The sequence below is a fragment of the Heterodontus francisci genome, chromosome 3 (assembly GCF_036365525.1).
Source record: "Heterodontus francisci isolate sHetFra1 chromosome 3, sHetFra1.hap1, whole genome shotgun sequence".
NCBI lineage: Eukaryota > Metazoa > Chordata > Chondrichthyes > Heterodontiformes > Heterodontidae > Heterodontus > Heterodontus francisci.
The window spans coordinates 140,724,708-140,744,615 of record NC_090373.1 but is presented as its reverse complement, the minus strand read 5'-3'; the positions used below and the strand labels follow the sequence as shown (position 1 = coordinate 140,744,615).

General features: G+C 40.3%; 2 protein-coding genes across 2 annotated transcripts in view; both read right to left on the bottom strand.

The window, feature by feature from the left end:
- The window catches only part of LOC137352983 (gamma-aminobutyric acid receptor subunit rho-2-like), a 65,155-nt gene extending 62,572 nt beyond the window's left edge, over nucleotides 1–2,583 (bottom strand). The window contains exon 1 of the mRNA XM_068018833.1: nucleotides 2,393–2,583. Coding sequence (XP_067874934.1) covers nucleotides 2,393–2,583 — 191 coding nt within the window. The remainder of the gene's footprint in view (nucleotides 1–2,392) is intronic.
- A 5,998-nt stretch (nucleotides 2,584–8,581) lies between these two features.
- Nucleotides 8,582–19,908, bottom strand: part of ube2j1 (ubiquitin-conjugating enzyme E2, J1) — a 58,045-nt gene continuing 46,718 nt past the window's right edge. Inside the window, exon 8 of the mRNA XM_068026592.1 lies at nucleotides 8,582–11,907. Within this exon, the coding sequence (XP_067882693.1) occupies nucleotides 11,620–11,907 (288 nt within the window). The 3' untranslated portion in view covers nucleotides 8,582–11,619. The remainder of the gene's footprint in view (nucleotides 11,908–19,908) is intronic.

Here is a 19,908-nt window from a genome sequence, read left to right as displayed (position 1 = left end):
TGGTCATTGATGGAATTGGTGAAAACGTAATGTGCATAAATTGGCATCTGCAATGATTTGCATAACAATAGTGCCTACTCTTGCCAAGTAATTTGTTGGCCAAGAAACATTTTGGCATGTCCTGAGGACATATAATTGCAAGATTTTTCTTGTCTTCTTTTATTTAGAGATACAGCACTGAAACAGGCCCTTCAGCCCACCAAGTCTGTGCCAACCATCAACCACCCATTTATACTAATCCTACATTAATCCCAAATTCCTACCACATCCCCACCTTCCCCTACCTATACTAGGAGTAATTTGTAATGGCCAATTTACCTATCAACCTTCAAGTCTTTGGCTGTGGGAGGAAACTGGAGCACCCAGCAAAAACCCACGCCGTCACAGGGAGAACTTGCAAACTCCGTACAGGCAGTACCCAGAATCGAACCCAGGTCGCTGGAGCTGTGAGGCTGTGGTGCTAACCACTGCGCCACCCTTTGGTTGAATGGTGGATGGTTGAAGTCCGAGGGAAAATTACAGAGATGGGGAGGGACGAGGTCATGGAGGTATTTGAAAACAGCCATCTCTCGTAGTTTTGGAAAAGTTGGTAAAATGTACAGGGTACAAAGCTGTGGCCCATTGGGAAATACCAAGAGGAGTGATTATGACTGCTGATGAGAGAGATAAGCCAACACAATAAAGACTTGACATAAAGTCATAAGCTGTAGAAACCAGACACAGACCTCAGAAAGAACAGAGTATAAAATGTATTTCTATGCTTAAGAAAGTGGTGTTTTAGGAATTTCAGCAGTTAAATGATTACATGAAGTGGATGAATAGTCTGTACATTGTACCTTTCATGTCAACGTTCAACAGCACTCTTTTGTTTTTGAAATGGGCATATTTGAAAGTGTTTTGCCAGAGTGATATTGGAAATGAAATGAATTCCTGTAAAGAAAAACCTTATTGGAAGAAATATTAAAACAAACCACCATAGCTCTTTGCGGTAGGGATTAACCATTACCATTCTGTCCAATCTATTTCAAAGTCTACCTATGGCAATAGAGCCTACTTTAGTTTAATGCTGCTTAACTCAAATTATTTTTCAGCGTTGCTTATTTCAATTTATTAAATAAAAACTTTAATGCAGAAAATTATTTTGAATTATTAGGAGTAGATGGTATCTGGAACTAGTACAAATATTGAAAAATATATTAGAAAGCTGACAATAATGTGCGAATTAGGGATTCGCCAATTAAGAGTAAAAGTTCCAATGGTCATGAGGTGAACCATGCCTCTGGCTTCTCCTTGACAGTGCCAAGTGCCAGTCAGTGACTACTTTCAAAGTATATATTCACAAAGTAACTAAGGTGCGTTTAATTGGATACATAAAGTCTTTGTGTTCCACAGTTGCATATTATGCTATGAAAAATAGATCAAAAGCAACACACTGTAAAGTTTCCCACCATATTGATTGCATAAACCGTATTTGCCTACAACATACTTTTTATAATCTATAAATATATATAACATTGCATTTACTCAGGGGATGTTTTGTCAATATTTTAAGCTAATTTACTGTCAGCTTTCTAATATATTTTTCAATATTTGTACTAGTTCCAGATACCATCTACTCCTAATAATTCAAAATAATTTTCTGCATTAAATTTCTGCATTTTTTTCAGCCCACCACTGTGCCAACCAACAACCACCCATTTATACTAACCCTACAGTAATCCCATATTCCCTATCACCTACCTACACTAGGGGCAATTTACAACGGTCAATTTACCTATCACCTGCAAGTCTTTTGGCTGTGAGAGGAAACCGGAGCACCCGGTGAAAACCCACGCAGACACAGGGAGAACTTGCAAACTCCGCACAGGCAGTACCCGGAATTGAACCCGGGTCGCCGGAGCTGTGAGGCTGCGGTGCTAACCACTGCGCCGCCCCTTCTCAAGGAACTGGAAAAAAAATTGAATAACCTGAACACAATAATAATTCCTGAACTATTAATATGATTATTCCAGCAGCTGCTAAGTTAGCTTCAAGCAGACTTCTCAAAAAATATCAATTTTTTTATCCCAAATCCGCCCAACTAGAAAATGAATTCGGCATTTGGATCATTCCAGCGTTGTGGAAACGAAAAGAACAAGGTCGTCCAGCACGAGATTGTCGTTGGATGCTCGAGAGAAAGTAACCTTGATGTTTGCACTTGAATGTTATTTATAAAGTGAAAATATGTTCCTAACTTTCATCTTCCTCGCACCTACTAGTGAAGAACTAATTCAGTTTTTTTCTTGTAATTACAAGAGAATTGATTTTCGTCAATCACAACAGTTTGTACTGCAACATCCCTAAATTAACATTCTTTCTCACAGGGGATACTTGACCTGACAAGACTCCTTACCTGCCCTGTTTAGGGTGTTCTACCTGAGATGCCCATCTTTTCTTCCTGTGCTTCCTGCTTTCAGCAGCTATCGCCAGGCAGCAGAGTATTAAGATAGTTTTTAAAAAATAAGGCATACTTTGCAAAATCGAGACAATCCCAGCAATAGTCCTGTAAAACCCTGCAGTGTGAATCACTTCTCGTCTAACCATTGAATTGATTTTTTTTTACTCCGGCAGCATTCTCCTGTTGATGCCGCGACTGTCGCTCCTGCAATGTGAGTCAGTGTTCAGACTGATCCGGGCTCGTCACACTTCCGACTGCCCCTTTCTCCAAATCTCTGGAACAACTTCAGTGTCGGCGCTGCTGTGATTGGCAAGCGACCATTATCCATAACGCCAGCAATTGCAGCCTAGCGAGTTAGCGACAGTACTGACACCTTTAGAGATTAAATTGGGGCACAGTAAGAAAACCGTTCTTTTTCCGCATGCTGGAAAGAGGATACGAGATTTTATAATTTAAGGTGATAAACATTTGCTCCTGAACAATTGACAGAAAATATTTTTGACTAGCTGACGAGGAAAGACTTAAAAATTTGCACGAATGGGAAATTTTTTTTAAAAATCGCTTCAGATTTATGAAGAAAAACGCCACAAAGCAGTAAACTAACAGCATGGAGAAGTTACGTTTTACACGTTCAGTGCCAAGTTTTTTTTTTGAGTCCACCTAACTTGTGCATGTTTTTTTGGGGAAGTCTGCTTAATTTATAAACGTAAGAATTTTACAGGGCATCTGATACAAGTAAAACATATGATTTATTATTTTCCTAGAAGCTATTTTTATTTGCATTCATTTCTAATTAGAAAATTTGACGTGAAAAATATTGCATTTAATGCAGGAGTGCACTGGAGCCTCGCTTGATAAAGTGAGGAGGCTTTACCGAGGTGATTGTGGATCATATTAGTTCACACCACTGAAATACATAGTGATCGAAGGGAGGTTTTCATAAATAAAGATTTATTGCTCAGCTGTATTCAGCGATTAAATTTCAGGCTCTGATAGCTATCCAAAATTCCTATTGGTGCAGCTAGTTAATCTAGTGATTGACTGCCCCATCATTTGAAAAGACACGGCCAGCTACAGTAAACTGCTTGATTAGTTAAACTGGGTCTTGTTAACCCTTAAGATAAATCACTTATTTAACCATTAAGTGCTCAAACAATTGAAAAGTGTAACTTTCGATCCCAGTATCTTGATATTGCAAAGAAAATTGACTACAATAAACGACGTTTAAAACATTATGCACATAGAGCAATGTGAGCAAATCTCACCAAATCTGATATTACTGGAAGTGGTTAACTTTTATATAGGATGTGCTGCACACATTAACTGAGCCAGCGTCAACTTCATCTCAGATTGCATTACCAAAAGCAAAAATATAAAACCGAACACTACAGGCAACTAACAATACTGCAGGACTCAAACGGTCCTGAACAGTCACCTGTCCTCCGATCCTTCACATGTACAACGCAACCCATCTGATATCTGATGACAGCTCCGGAATCAGGTTGATTCGCGGATAGAGCGCCTTCATGCATCGCCTTGGAACATTTTCTGCATTTAATCAACAAAAATCGACACCGAGCCAAAAAGAAAGTGTGACTAAAAGCCTGGTCGTAAATACGCTTTAAAGGGTGTCTTAAAAGGAGAGGAAAATGGAGAGTCAGAGTTCTTTAGGAATGGAAATACAGTGCATAAGGTTTAGACAGCACATCCATCAATGGTGAAGAGATTTTAGGATACACAAAAGGTCAAAGTTTGAGGAAGGCAGAGTTCCTGGAGGCTTGGAGAAGGTTGCAGAGATAGGGAGGGACAAGGCCATGAAGGGATTTGAATACAAGAATGAGGTGTTGGGAGACCAGAAGCCGATATATGTTAGTATGTTACATCCAGCGTGATGCCACTGCCAAACGCATCTTCCCCTCCCTTCCTCTATCAGCATTCCGAAAGAATCATTCCCTCTGCAACACCCTCGTCCACTCCTCCATTACCCCCACCACCTCGTCCCCTTCCCACTGCACCTTCCCCTGCAATCACAGGAGGTGTAATACCTGCCCATTTACCTCCTCTCTCCTCACTATCCAAGGCCCCAAACACTCCTTTCAGGTAAAGCAGCGATTTACTCGCACTTCTTTCAAGGTAGTATACTGTATTCGCTGCTCACAATGGTCTTCCCCAATGTAGAGGAGACCACAAACGCAGATTGGGTGAACACTTTGCAGAACATCTCCACTCAGTCCGAAAGCATGACCCCCAGCTTCCAATTGCTGGCCATTTCAACACCTTGCACCCACAACCCCCAAATCCACGGTTATGCTCACATCTCTGTCCTGGGATTGCTGCAGCGTTCCAGCGAACATCAACGCAAGCTTAAGGAACAGCACCTTGTTTACTGATTAGGCACGCTACAGCCTGCCAGACTGAACATTGAGCTCAATCATTTCAGAGCATAACAAGGCCCCCCTTTTTATTTTTCGTTCGTTTTTCTTTAGTTTGTTTCTACTGTGCCTACCCACTGTTTTTTTTTTATAAATGTTTGTGCTTGGAGCCAGGGCTGTTAATTTTACAGATAATTGACACCCTCTCTGTGTCTTTCACCACACCATTACCATACCATTTGCCTTTGTTCCATGACCTGCTGGTCAGTTAATCTCTGTAACCTTGTCCTATCTCATTTGCTATCACTTGCCCCACCTCCACTTTACTTGCTTATAATCTTTTACATTTCTAATATTTGTCAGTTCTGATGAAGGGTCACTGACCTGAAACATTAACTCTGCTTCTCTCTCTCCACAGATGCTGTCAGACCTGCTGAGTATTTCCAGCATTTCTTGTTTTTATATGTTAGCATGCACAGGGGTGGTGTGCGAACAAGAACTGGTGCAGGTTAGGTAGAGGCAGCAGTGTTTGGATGAGTTCAAGTTTATGGAAGATGGGAGGCCAGCCAGCAGAGCATTTGAATAGTTGAGTCAGGAGGTAATAAAGGCAGGTAGGAGAGTTTGGAGAATAGATGAGTTGCAGAGATGGGCAATGTTACAAAGGTAGAACTTGGCTGAAGCTTCGCTGAAGAGGTTATGGGATTAGTAGCTCAATTCTGGGTTAAATAGGACTCCCAACTTGCAAACAGTCTGTTTGAACCAGAGACAGTAAACAGAAATAAAAACAAGAAATGCTGGAAATACTCAGCAGGTCTGGCAGCAGCTGTGGAAAGAGAAACAGAGTTAATGTTTCAGGTCAGTGACCCTTCTTCAGAACTTCAGAACACATTGGACCCGAGCCCGACCAGTGTCCTTTCATTTTTTCCCACACCCAACCCGACCACCAGAATGTTCACTTTACCTACCTTTGAATCCGAATCAGTTTTTCAGTTTGTGTGGATAAGCAACAAAAACTGTAATTGGACTTGGAAGGTTGTTAAAAAGATGAAGATTGGAGCCTCAAAGTCAGTGATTGTTTGGTCACGAGTTAAACAGAAACCCATGGAGTTGTGCCCAGACAGGTTGTGCCACACTGTACCAGTATCTGTATTGCTTAAAATAAACACAGCAATTGCCCAAAGGCTCAAAATATTATACATTACCTAGACTCCTGCTTTACAGGTTGAAATACTTGCTGCAAGTTTATCCAGTGAGTAGCTGAGTACAGTACTGTGTGTAGATTAGAGTCCCGACAGTGATCATTTAATTTTTTTTATATACTGTATATTTTATAATAATTATTCACTCAGGACCTTCCTGGTCTCTGCATCGCAGCTGCTCAAGTATTTCAACCTGTAAAGCAGGAGTCCAGGTAGTGTATAATATTTTCTGAGCCTTCGAGCAATTGCTGTGTTTATTTTAAGCAATACATATACGGGTAGTGTGACAACTTTATGGGTTTCCGCTTAACTCGTGACCACTGACTTTGTGGCTCCAATCTTCGTCTTTTTAAACAACCTTTCAAGTCCAATTAATACTGTGTGTCCCCGACCCAGACCCAGCCCAACCCAAACCCGAAAGCCAGACCCGGAAAAGCGACCCGATCCGAACCAGACACATCATCGGGTCCGGGTTAGGTAGTGCTTCTGGAGAGAGATCCAGTGTGCACATGTGGTGGCGCATGGCACGGAGTGTGGATCTCCGGATGCGGCGAGAACAGCAGTCTGAGGAACGTTGTATTTCTCGGAGATACCTGTAATCAAAGAACAAAGAACAGTAGAGCACAGGAACAGGCCATTCGGCCCTCCAAGCCTGCGCCGATCTTGATGCCTGCCTAAACGAACACCTACTGCACTTCCAGGGCCCATATCCCTCTACTCCCTATTCATGTATTTGTCAAGATGTCTCTTAAACGTCGCTATCGTATCTGCTTCCACCACCTCCCCTGGCAGCAAGTTCCAGGCACTCACCACCCTCTGTGTAAAAAAAAAAAAACTTGCCTCGCACATCCCCTCTAAACTTTGCCCCTCGCACCTTAAACCTGTGTCCCCTAGTAACTGACTCTTCCACCCTGGGAAAAAGCTTCTGAATATCCAATCTGTCCATGCCGCTCATAACTTTGTAAACCTCTATCATCTATCCACCTCCGTCATTCCAGTGAAAACAATCTGAGTTTTTCCAACCTCTCCTCATAGCTAATGCCCTCCAGACCAGGCAACATCTTGGTAAACCTCCTCTGTACCCTCTCCAAAGTCTCCACGTCCTTCTGGTAGCGTGGCGACCAGAATTGCACGCAATATTCTAAGTGTGGCCTAACTAAGGTTCTGTACAGCAGCAACATGACTGCCAATTTTTATACTCTATGCCCCGGCCGATGAAGGCAAGCATGCCGTATGCCTTCTTGACGACCTTATCCACCTGTGTTGCCACTTTCAGTGACCTGTGGACCTGTACGCCCAGATCTCTCTGCCTGTCAATACTCCTAAGGGTTCTGCCATTTACTGTATACCCCCCAGCATTAGACCTTCCAAAATGCATTACCTCCCATTTGTCCGGATTAAACTCCATCTGCCATTTCTCTGCCCAAGTCTCCAACCGATCTATATCTTGCTGTATCCTGTGACAATCCTCATCATTATCCGCAACTTCACCAACTTTTGTGTCGTCCGCAAACTTAAATCAGACCAGCTACATTTTCCTCCAAATCATTTATATATACTACAAAGAGCAAAGGTCCCAGCACTGATCTCTGCGGAACACCACTAGTCACATCCCTCCATTCAGAAAAACACCCATCCACTGATACCCTCTGTCTTCTATGACAGAGCCAGTTCTGTATCCATCTTGCCAGCTTACCTCTGATCCCATGTGACTTCACCTTTTGTACCAGTCTGCCATGCGGGACCTTGTCAAAGACTTTACTGAAGTCCATATAGATAACATCCACTGCCCTTCCTTCATCAATCATCTTCGTCACTTCCTCAAAAAACTCAATCAAATTAGTAAGACACGACCTCCCCTTCACAAAACTATGCTGTCTCTCGCTAATAAGTTTGTTTGTTTCCAAATGGGAGTAAATCCTGTCCCGAATAATCCTCTCCAATAGTTTCCCTACCACTGACGTAAGGCTCACCAGCCTATAATTTCCTGGATTATCCTTGCCACCCTTCTTAAACAAAGGAACAACATTGGCTATTAGTTGGAATCCACGTGGAATAAGTCAGAGCCAGAGACAGTCGCTGAGGAAGGAGATGTGGCTGTGAAAACGAGTTTTGGTAGACACTATCAAACACCAGGAGGGAAATAGAAAGCAACGAAGGTGAACAAAGGTAAAAGAGACAAATGAAAATCCCAAACAGAAGAGCAGAACTTCTTCCAGGTAGGCATTCCTGGAAGGGGCAGTGAATTAAACACTAAAATAAAAGCAAAATACTGCAAATGCTGGAAATCTGAAATAAAAACAAGCAAAGTTGGAAATACTCAGCAGGTCTGGCAGCATCTGTGGAGAGAGAAGCAGAGTTAATGTTTCAGGTAAGTGACCTTTCATCAGAACTAGACAGTTACCAGAGATGGTTAATTGATGGCACAGAATATGTAGGGTGCAGGCCAAATGTAATGGCTTTGGTCTTCCCAATGTTTGGCATAAGCATTCCCATTATAAATTGCTATGTCCACATTTGTAATTGGAAAAGGTTAGCAAAAATAAGCAAGGCAAAACATGACATGAGTTCAATTATGTGGGTAGACAAGATTTTTATTACTTTTCTCTAAGCAAATTACAAGATAGTTTTGAATTTCCTCTTTAGGGTCTGTTCTAGTGATGCTCCCCTGCCCTTATGATCTCAGCATGGAGGATAATCAAGAATTCATCAACTTTGGAATGTGGATAACCATCACAGAACAGCTTGAAAGAACAAGGAGTGTCAGTTTCATTGATGGAAAACTTCAAGAGGATTATGAAAAGAGCACCATAAATGGACAGAGGGCTGTTGCAAGGAATTACAGTATACAAATTGAACTTTAGATCCATTACTTCCATTGCAGTCTGTTATTACAAACAATAAAACATTACAGTTCATTCAAAATATTTTACATATTTATATCTTTTACAGTAAACCTAGGATTTCAGTCATTTGTAGAAAAATGCATGGTAATGGAAAGGAGAGAAGACCAAGTCCTCTAATTATGAACACAAAAAAGGTAAATACTGGACATATACTGGCAAATGAAGATGGGTAAAGAGGAAAGCCTAGTTAATGATTCAGATAGAACAGAAAGTGCCAACTTCCAGCTTGTATTTCTGGCATTTTATCTTTTGCTTATGTGTAACTAGAATGGACTCCTAATATAGCAAGAAAATGAAGGCTTTATATCTACAAACTTAAGACATTAATGATCTGTACATAGAATTGTACAGCACAGAAGTTGGGCCATTCTGTCCATTGTATATGTGACCACTCTTTCAAAGAGCTATTAGTCCCACTCCCCTACTCTTTTCCTACAGTTCTGCAATTTCTTTCCTTTTCTAGTAGTTCATAAAACACTCATTACATAAAAGAACATTTTATACTGACTAACCAAATTTGTCGGCGCTTTTCATTTTAAATCTATGTAATTTAAAGATGTTTGATAACTGTATTAAGCTTCAATTTCTATACTTCTAGCTCAAGGGTTTCTTCAGTTCAATTGCACAGGCCATTATTGATAAACACCTTAACATTCAACAATGAAAAATGCCATTTATTTGTTCAATGACAAAACTGAAGATTAACAAGTATAACAAGACAATAAATCTGAATTTACATTTATTCAACTGTTGTATCTGGCACTGGCTAATGTGTATGTGTGTGTATATTATATATATAAAAATATATATATTGTATGTATGTTGTGTGTATACGTTATATATAAGGAAGTACTCTGTTTTTATTTATTTTACAGCACTGAAACAGACCCTTCAGCCCACCGAATCTGTGCCGACCATCAACCACCCATTTATACTAATCCTACATTAATCCCATATTCCTACCTCATCCCCACCTTCCCTCCATTCCCCTACCACCTACCTATACTAGGGGCAATTTATAATGGCCAATTTACCCATCAACCTGCAAGTCTTTAGCTGTGGGAGGAAACCAGAGCACCCAGCGAAAGCCCACGCGGTCATAGGAAGAATTTGCAAACTCCGCACAGGCAGTACCCAGAATCAAACCCGGGTCGCTGCAGCTGTGAGGCTGTGGTGCTAACCACTGCACCGCCCAAATGTTTTAGTGACATTCCATTGTTGTGATGTGGCAGAAGAGTGTACCTGACACCATGCTGAATGGAAAGTTTTTGCATCAAAGTTCAAAGGTTCAGCAAAATTACTGCAGTACATGCAGGATGCATGACAGGAAAGCACTATATTTTTACGATGCCAGGCAGATATGTCAATTTTCCTTCTGAACCCAAGAACAATAAAGTATTTCACAAAACAAAAAATGATGGGCTTTTTAACAAATATCCACGTTGAGCAATTTGGTGACAATGATGCATTAGAAAGTTAGGAGAGTGACTGTATTGTTCCCTTAACTGTAAAAGTGCTGTGGCACTGCATGTGCAAAGTATTCAGGGTCCCACAAAAAGTAATTCTATAGCAGAAAAATAGAGATTAAACATTTACATCTGTATGAGATGGTTTGTTCTAAAGTGGTTTCATATTTGAAACAGACTTTACATTGCTGAATACCCTTTGAACAATGATATTTGCCAAACAAAAAACTAGTGCCCTCTCTAATAACTGAAGCAGACAATATATCTAACTCTAACATGCTACAGCATCCATACCTTGGTTCAGGAAGCTAAATAACCATGAATAAGAGGGAACGGGCATCTTACTATCACTTGCTGGAAGATCCTAGATTTGGTTATTTTGTCTTACGTCAGAAAATATCTTCCACAAGAAATTTATCTAAGCACTACAGCCAAAACCAACTTCTCTGCTTATTTAATGTTATAAATATGATTTCTTTGATTTCACACAAAAAAGTTACAGATAATCAGATAACACCCATCAGTTTTGGATTTATATTTGTGAATTTTATATCAACTCTCCGGTTGGATCTTTGTTTTAGAAGATTTGCACATTTTATAATTTAGTTTAGGGTGTTGTTTATTGAAAGACTATTCACCTAGTACCATGAAACTAGTTTGATAGCTCAGCCTGCAGTAACTTCACTTAGCAGCATTGAGAGCTCAATTTGGATTTTAAATTTGCTACAGACAGTACTGAAAATCCTGACTAGATATTCAAATTTAAATGAAATAATGATATTAAGGCATCAGTTATATGTAGAAACAGGACTCACTTCAAAAAGGTTAAATTGTATACAACTCCACTAGCACTGAAATTATGAGCCCAATGACCTTTACAGTGGTCCACAGAAATTTTCCAGTAAACAGATTATTAGCACCCTCAGCATTACCTGACACTTGAACAGCATGGTCTCAACAAAAAACACTCAATTCTACCAAAGATAAATTGATTTTAACAAGCGTTTGACCCAAAATATTCCTGAATGGGTGTCCAATTTTGGAAAATACCACTGTTCATTATCCCAAGGATAATAATTATGCACAAGTTTTGCATTCTGTAACACTTTAAATTCCCTTTTGGGTAGGCCATTCAAAACCCCTGCAAATCTTGGTTATTAATATGGGGATTGGACATGTTAAAATACATGATATGGTGTATAATAAATCCAGTCTATGGTTATGCAAAGCAACTGATCATTACAATTCATAGTCAAATCTGTATTCGTTCGACATGTAAATCCTTCGGAAAATGAGGGCAGCCAGTGCTAACGTGAGGATGACAATTAGGACAGTGGATCCTATTTGATTGGTATTAGCTGGCCGACGGACTTGAGAGTATGATGGCGAAATTGGACGTCTCGCCTGTTGCTGCTGCTGAGCACGTCGCTGCTGTTGAGTACGCCGCTGTCGAGGGCTTAAGGATGTAGTATTGGATCTGCTTTGTGGAGGTTCCTGAGTCCCAGTGTGAGTGTCATCTCCATTAGTCTATAAAAAGAAAAAGAATTTTAAAGGCAGGTTTCAGGGTATCCAACCTAAATTATCAAATCAAACAAAGAAAAAAAAAATCAACTGTGCAAGTTCTTCCCTTTTCACAGCAGTAAATTACAAAGCTCCAAAGAGACAGCATGTGGATACATCATTGCTAAATTCTGGACCATTATGTTTTCACAGTGAGGCAATATAGAATACACAGTACAGAAAAAGGCCATTCAGCATAACTAATCCATGCAGACATTTATGCTCCAGTCAAGCCTCCTCCCGTCTTTCCTTACCTATCAGCATAATCCTTGAGTCCCTTCTCCCTCATATGCTTATTTAGTCACCCCTTAAATGCATCTATACTATTCACCTCAACTGTACTAGCAAGTTCCACACACTTACCACTCTGTGTAAAGAAGTTTCTCCTGAATTCCCCATTTGATTTCTTGGTGATTATCATATTGACAGCCCCTAGTTTTGCTCTTCCCCCTCAAGTTGTGTCCATCAAAACCTTTCATAATTTTAAAGACCTCTATTAGGTTACGTCTTGGCTTTCGCTTTTCGAGAAAAAATAAAGAGAGATCCAGCCTATTCATCCTTTCTCGATAGGTATAACCTCTCAGTTCTGGTATCATCCTTGCAAAACTTTCTTGCATCCTCTCCAGTATGTTTATCCTTTTTATATGACCAGAATTGTAAACTGTACTCCAAGTGTAGCATAACCAAGGTTTGATACAGGTTTAGTATAACTTCTCTATTTTTCAACTTTATTGTGCAAGAAACAAACCCTAGTGCATGCTTTGCCTTTATGGCCTTATTTACCCGTATTGCTACTTTTAGGTAATTTATGTATATCTGTTCAGATCCCTTTGTTGCCCTACCATAATGAAGATTCTTATTTTGTAAGTAATAGGAGATCTTATTTTTCTTACCAAAATGTAATAGCTGTGGGGAAATTCATTGCCATAACTCCTACTGTCAGATGATTCTCCTTCACTCTAAAGGAGGCAAAGTGCCCACTGAACAGTCTATGACTAACAGCTATTATAGTAAGAATGAAACCAAGAAATATGGATATTAGTTTTTTTTATTCGTTCATGGGATGTGGGCGTCACTAGCCAGGACAGCATTTCTTGTCCATCCTTAATTGCCCTCAAGAAGCTAGTGGCGAGCTGCCTTCTTGAACCGCTGCAGTCCATGTGGGGTAGGTACACCCACAGTGCTATTAGGAAGAGTTTCTCCTTTGACTTGTACAAATAGTGAGATAAGTTAATGGAGAAAGAAAAAAATAAAGTAGCTTACAGACCCGATAGTAACAATGACTATGACCCATTATTTAAATGCAATGACAACCTTCTACCATATTATTTTTATTTTAAAAAATTTTTTTTTTGGTAAAGGCAGGTGTTATTTCCCATAATATTAGGAAGTTTTAATTACTACTTTTTGGGAGGAGTATTGTTTTGCAGAACCACTCCTCCCTCCCCCACTACAATATAACAATACTCCTTTCGATACTGTAGATTACCCAATTGTGAAGCTACAAAGTAGATCAAACTAATTTAAAAATTAAGTAAAAATGTACAAGAGCTTAAACAGATAACACTTCCTGATAAAAGTTGTTGATTCAGTTTAGCTTTTCTACCTTCTCTAAAGATGAGCAGATGGACCAATGTTACTTGATTTATTTTTGCTAAAGCAATCCCCAGTCTTCGTCATTTCTGAACCACAGCTTATCCTGGATTTTGACCACAATTTAGCTGCAAATTCAAGTTGAAGCACTCTACCACCCCAACCCATCTTGGCTGAGCTCCAAGCCACAGTCTTTCATGACAAATGAGTGTTATGCAAATGCTCACTCCACTAAATAATTACAGTACAGTATACCAATGGTAGAAAACTTACTGTATATTTTGTATACCAATTTGGTATAGCCTGTTAATATACAGAAATGCCAAAAACAAACCAATTCTATCAAAAGATTTTAAATTTATAATAAAATTAGAACTATAAACAATGCAAATTGAATGTGGTCTATGAACTTGGTTAAGACTTTTTTCAGTTAATGTTGCATTAATTTGTTCATAAACAAGCTATATGGTTATGTAAAACCGAAAGATATTTTAAGGAATAATTCCAGATAAAACAGTTCAGAAGTTCAGTCGGTCAAACAGTTAAATATTTTATTGAATGGGCTCATTCTAAGTTTTTGGTTGAAGCTAGGAAACTTGACAAGAGCATTTTACTCCAGTTATGGATTTCCCTCATTCAAATGTAGCTTGATAAGGAAGGAACAGATGCAATCTGTGAAATTTTCAATGGAACTATGTAGTGCCTTAGTTGACATTGACAAAACAGCTTCCCAAGCAGGGAAGACTCAAAACGGTGGGTCACTACAGGGATTAGAAAGCATGAAAATTTCTGAGGTAGGATATTTTTCTTTAAAAAAAGATAGATTTGAATATACAGATTGGGATTCAGTACATTATATTGAAAACACTTGTCCATACACTTTTCTTAGGAACAGGAGTAAGCCATTCAATTAGATGATGGCTGACCTATATCTTCACTCCATTTAGCCATCGTTAGGAACATAAGAACAGGAAGAAGCCATTTAGCCTCTTGAGCCTATTCTACCTTTCAATGAGATGTTGGGTGATTTGCGACCTGACTCCATCTACCCACCTTTGCCCAATTTCCCTGAATATCTTTGGCTAACAAAAATCTAGTAATCAGAGTTTTAAAATTAGCAATTAATCTATCAATTGCCTTTTGCAGAAAAAAGTTCAGAACTTCGGCCGCTCTTTGGGTGGAGAAGTGTTTCCTAATTTTACTCCTGAAAAGTCTGACTCTAATTTTTAGACTATGCCCCTTGTCCTAGAATCTCTAACTCACGGAAATAGTTTCTCACTATCCACCTTTATGTTCCCTTTAATATCTTAAAAACTTTGATCAAATTGCCCTTTACCCTTCTAAATTCCAAGGAATGCAATCCTACTTGGTGTAACCCTGCCTCATAATTTAACCTTTGGAGTCCAGGTATCGTTCTGCTAAGTCTGTGTTGCACTCCTTCCAAGACCAATATATCCTTCCTAAGGTATGGTGCTCACAGTGCTCCAGGTGTAGTCTAATCATGGCTTTGTATAGGTGAAGAATGACTACTACTCCCTTCTATTTAACACCATTACGTAACAAAAATCTCTTTTGAATTTTTCAATTAACTGATCCTCAGCTTTTTGAGGGAGTGTGTTCCAAATTCCCATTACTCTTTTGTGAAGTGGGCTTCCTGACATCACCCTTGAATGATTTAGTTCTAATTATAAAAGGCTACGTACCCTATTCTGGACTCACGCAAGAGAAAATAGTTTCCAGCTATCCTATGAGTTCCTTTAATTATCTTTTACACCTGAATTCGATCACCCCTTAATCTTCTACACAAGAATACAAGCCTAGTCTATGCAATCTGGTCTCATAATTTAACCTTTTTAGCTCTGGTATCATTCTGATGAATCTGCACTGCACCCTCTCCAAGGCCAATATATCCCTCCTGAAGCGCGTTGTCCAGAAGTGAGCAAAGTACTCCAGATGTGGCCCAACTAGAGCTTCACACAACTGTAACATAAATTTCATCCCCTTGTATTCCAGCCTTTGAGATAAACGCCAACATTCCAATAGCCCAATCAATTATTTCTGTATCTGTACAGAAGAGTTTAGTGACTTCTGTACATGGACTCCTAAATTTCTTTGCTCCTCCATCACTTCTTACTACTTATTAAATACTCTAATTTATCCTAGATCAAGTGGTTGATCTCTCACTTTCCCACATTAAACTTCACCTGCCACAGGTTTTTTTTCCCCCACTCTGCAGCTTTCTGATCCCATCTATAATACTTACTGTGCCACCTAATTTATTGCAGACAGCAAGCTTCAAAATATGTCTCTCTTGATCTTCATCTAAATCACTGATAAATACGGTAAAAAAACTGAGTGCCCAGTAGATTCCTGGTGGACACCACTAGTCACATCATACCAATTAGAGTACATATCCATTGTCCCTCCTCTATCCCATACCCATGTCAATTGGCCTTCATTTACATAACCAATACTTAACTTGAATTCTTATTCCAATATATAGCTTTCATACATCAACTGTTCAAACGAAACCACAAGGTTAACAGCCTGTTTAAAATGGTGCTGCAAGGACCAATGCAGGCGATAGCAGCTGCAATGATGTACAAAGGTTGACCTAAGCATGAGACTGGACAAGAGGTGCGATAAAAAGTAAGAAACGATAAGGATGGCTCAGAATTTTCTTTGAGTTGTTGTACCTATGCTGGTGGAAACCCCATTTGCAGATAAACAGAGCTTCTGCCACATTCCGGCTAAGTTACAGCAGTGGAATAGGAGCTGTTCATGGGAAATTCCCAGCCCATGCGTCAGAGGGGGGCTGGGGGCAGAGAAGGGTAAAAAAAAAAAAAGAGGGTTTGAAGAGACAAATCAAGGGTAGGCTTCCAGGTACAAATTCATGCTTTTCTTGTGCTAAGTTTAGACATGTGCCATTTTCTGGAATTTGCATCTGCTGCTGCTCACCAGAAATGTCCCAGAAACAACAAGAGCCTGATACCTCCACTGCCAACCTTTACCTAAATTAAAAAGATGCCATCTGAACTGATCTCAGTAGAAAGGTGACTAACTAGTGAGATCAAAAGCTAGTTGTCTAGTTATTGTGTTAACTGGTTTACTAGCCCAGGGTACAATTATGATGAAAAAAACTGACCAGTTGTTAAAAGCGATGAACAGATGTAGCTGCTGATCTTTAGTGTTTATGTTGTTGCAGACATCTCAGAGAATCAAGGTCGTGGATAGCCAAAGGCAAGATGTCATTGATGAGCTGTTTAGGCCTGGCTGGACATCAGAGATGATGAAAAATTATAGGCAACAGCTCCTACAACAACAGCTACTTTCTGGTGGATCTGTTTAATTATGAGCCCCTGTGCCAGTAAACAGGTACAGCAAATTACATTTTGTAAATATTAATTTGCAGCAGGATGCCAACCTTATATGGTAGTTCCATGAAATAGCTAAACTACTGAAATTTGGGGAGGAGCTGCTGGATTTCAGCATTGGCAAGTGTCTGCAGAAAGTATGATGGAAGCAGAGTTGAAGGGGTAATCTCTGAGGGAATAGGTGAGCAGAAGAAACAGATGGGCCGAACCACAGCCAGGGAGTTAGAGGGTTGAATGGCCTTACACTGTTCAATGGAAAATTATATGATCTCAAAGACTGTGATGTGATGGAATGACATTAAAGGAAACTAAAAGTAGTTAAGAAGCTGAAGAAACTTGGACAAGGTTCACACTAACAAAAGGGGGAAAAAAGAGAAACTGATGTAAAATTAAACAGAAAATAGCAAAACAGAGCACGTTTCTCAGTTGCAAAGGGAAGAAAAAACAAACCAACACTCGCCATGAACAATCTATTTTGAACAGAGTTTGTATCCAACACATCATCTTCCCCAGACATGGTCATATCCAACCTACATCACCAGCGCCTTTGCTGTAAAGAAAACAGAAGATGTAGCTAAAGTCTAAAGCTATTGCAGCCAATATTCAGACCAAAGGAATTTAGACTCGCCTAGAGAAAGAGACAACACTTTTTCTGAAACTTGCATTCAGTCTGGTTGAAACAGTGTAGGATCCCAAAAATGAAGAGTTCAGGATAGGAACAGGAGTTGCAGTTAGAAGTATTGAGCAGAGGGGTCAGGGTCACACTTGGGGACAAAACAGAGGTATTTTAGTAAAATAGTCACTTAGTATGAATTTGGTCTCCACACCTGTAGAGGGCAGCAAATACAGCAAAACAGATTTCAGGAAGTACATTGAATTGCTGCCTTGCATGAAGAGAGAACTTTCAGCCTGGATGATGTGGTATTGGAGGAGATAAATGGACAAGTGATGCTAAGAAAAAGAACCATAATCTAGGAATGTTAGAAGAGCGAGCAAGGATATCTTTGGAGAGGACAGTTTCTATGGAAAGCCAAGATGGAAGTTCTGCTTTGCGTTGAGATCATATCGTAGGTGGCAGAAAATGACTGTGTGAATGTAAAGGCTGGCGGTGTGGAAGGTGAAGACCAGAAACATCCTGGAACATCCTTTTAATGGTTGGGGGGGGGGGGGGGGGGGGGGGCGGGTGGAGAAAAAGCGGGGTAGAAGAGAGAGAGAGAGAGAGAGAGAGAGAGAGAGAGAGAGAGAGAGAGAGACAGAGAGAGAGAGAGAGAGAGAGAGAGAGAGAGAAAAGAGGGAATGAAAGCAGAGGCTTGAGAAATTGTTTGGTCAAGGATTCTGTTGCTCATTGTGAAGGGTAAATCTCAGTTGAGAAAAAAAGACAAAAAGGTATTTCAAAAGCTTTGGTGGGGAAAGTGGAAATCAGAAAAATGAAATTGACAGCAAGAAGAATGATAATTCAGTCAGTAGTTGGAGTCAGTGGCTTGTGATACATCTTTACATAATGCACATTATGAGATCAAAAGTGGACCACATAAAATGTAATAATTGGATGGAATTTAGAAGCAGTGAATGAAATTCTTGGAATTGGAGCAACAGCAAAGAGCAGCATCAATCAATCAATTCAGCAAAAATGGAAGTCAGTTGGAGCCTTGCGCAGGATTCGAACAAGTGAGCTCTACATATAACACAACAAAAGCGCAGCTGCATCTCATATCCTCAATCTGGAGGTAGTGACTGTAACTAAATATTCAGTTAAGAGCAAGTTTAACCAGAGGAGCAAGGTGGTGGAAGGGGATTGATTGGGTCACTGCTCCAAGTAAGCAGTGGAGGACCTAAAGACCATCCTGATTAGTAATGTAAATGTAGAGGGAATGTATGTCCATTGCTATAAGGAGAGGATTGGGAAAGGAAAATCTAAGGTGGTAGCAGGCATCAGAGGGCTCCTGATATGTGACTAGAGACTAGACAAGGCAGGAAAGAAAACAGTCAAGGCAAGAAACATTAATTTAGTTAGACTGGACAGAAAAATCAGTCTGCTAGGGCAGTGCATCTTGGGGAATAGGTAGAAACGGGCTGCACATTGTTGAGAAACAATGAGGTTGGAGGCAACAGGCAATGAGATTAGGGCAACAATTGTAACCTCGTGGGCCCAGCATATCCCCCACTCTACCATTACCATCAAGCTGGGGGAGAAAAAAAATCAATCCTGGTTCAATGAAGAGTACAGGAGGGCATGCCAGGAGTTGCATCAGGCACACCTCAAAATGAAATGCCAACCTGGTGAAGCTACAACACAAGACTACATGCATGCCAAACAGCAGAAGCAGCACGTGCTAGACAGAGCTAAGCGATCCCATAATCAACAAGTCAGATCTAAGCTCTGCAGTCCTGCCACATCCAATTGTGAATGGTGGTGGACAATTAAACAACTAACAGGAGGAGAAAGCTCCACAAATATCCACATCCTCAATGTTGGGAGAGCCCAGCACATAGGTGCAAAATACAAGGCTGAAACATTTGCAATCATCTTCAGCCAGAAGTGCCAAGTAGACAATCCATCTCAGCCTCCTCCTGAGGTCCCCAGCATCACAGATGCCAGTCTTCAGCCAATTCGATTCACTCAACAGGATATCAAGAAACACCTGAAAGCACTGGATACCGCAAAGGCTATGGGCCCTGACAACATTCCTGCAATAGTTCTGAAGACTTGTGCTCCAGAACTAGCCGCACTCCGAGCTAAGCTGTTCCAGTACAGCTACAACACTAGCATCTACCTGACAGTGTGGAGAATTGCCCAGGTGCACAAAAAGCAGGACAAATCCAACCTGGCCACTTACCACCCCATCAGCCTACTCACGATCATCAGCAAACTGATGGAAGGTGTCGTCGACAGTGCTATCACAGCACTTACTCAGCAACTTAACCTGCTCAGTGACGCTCAGTTTGGATTCCGCCAAGGCCACTCAGCTCCTGACCTCATTACAGCCTTGGTCCAAACATG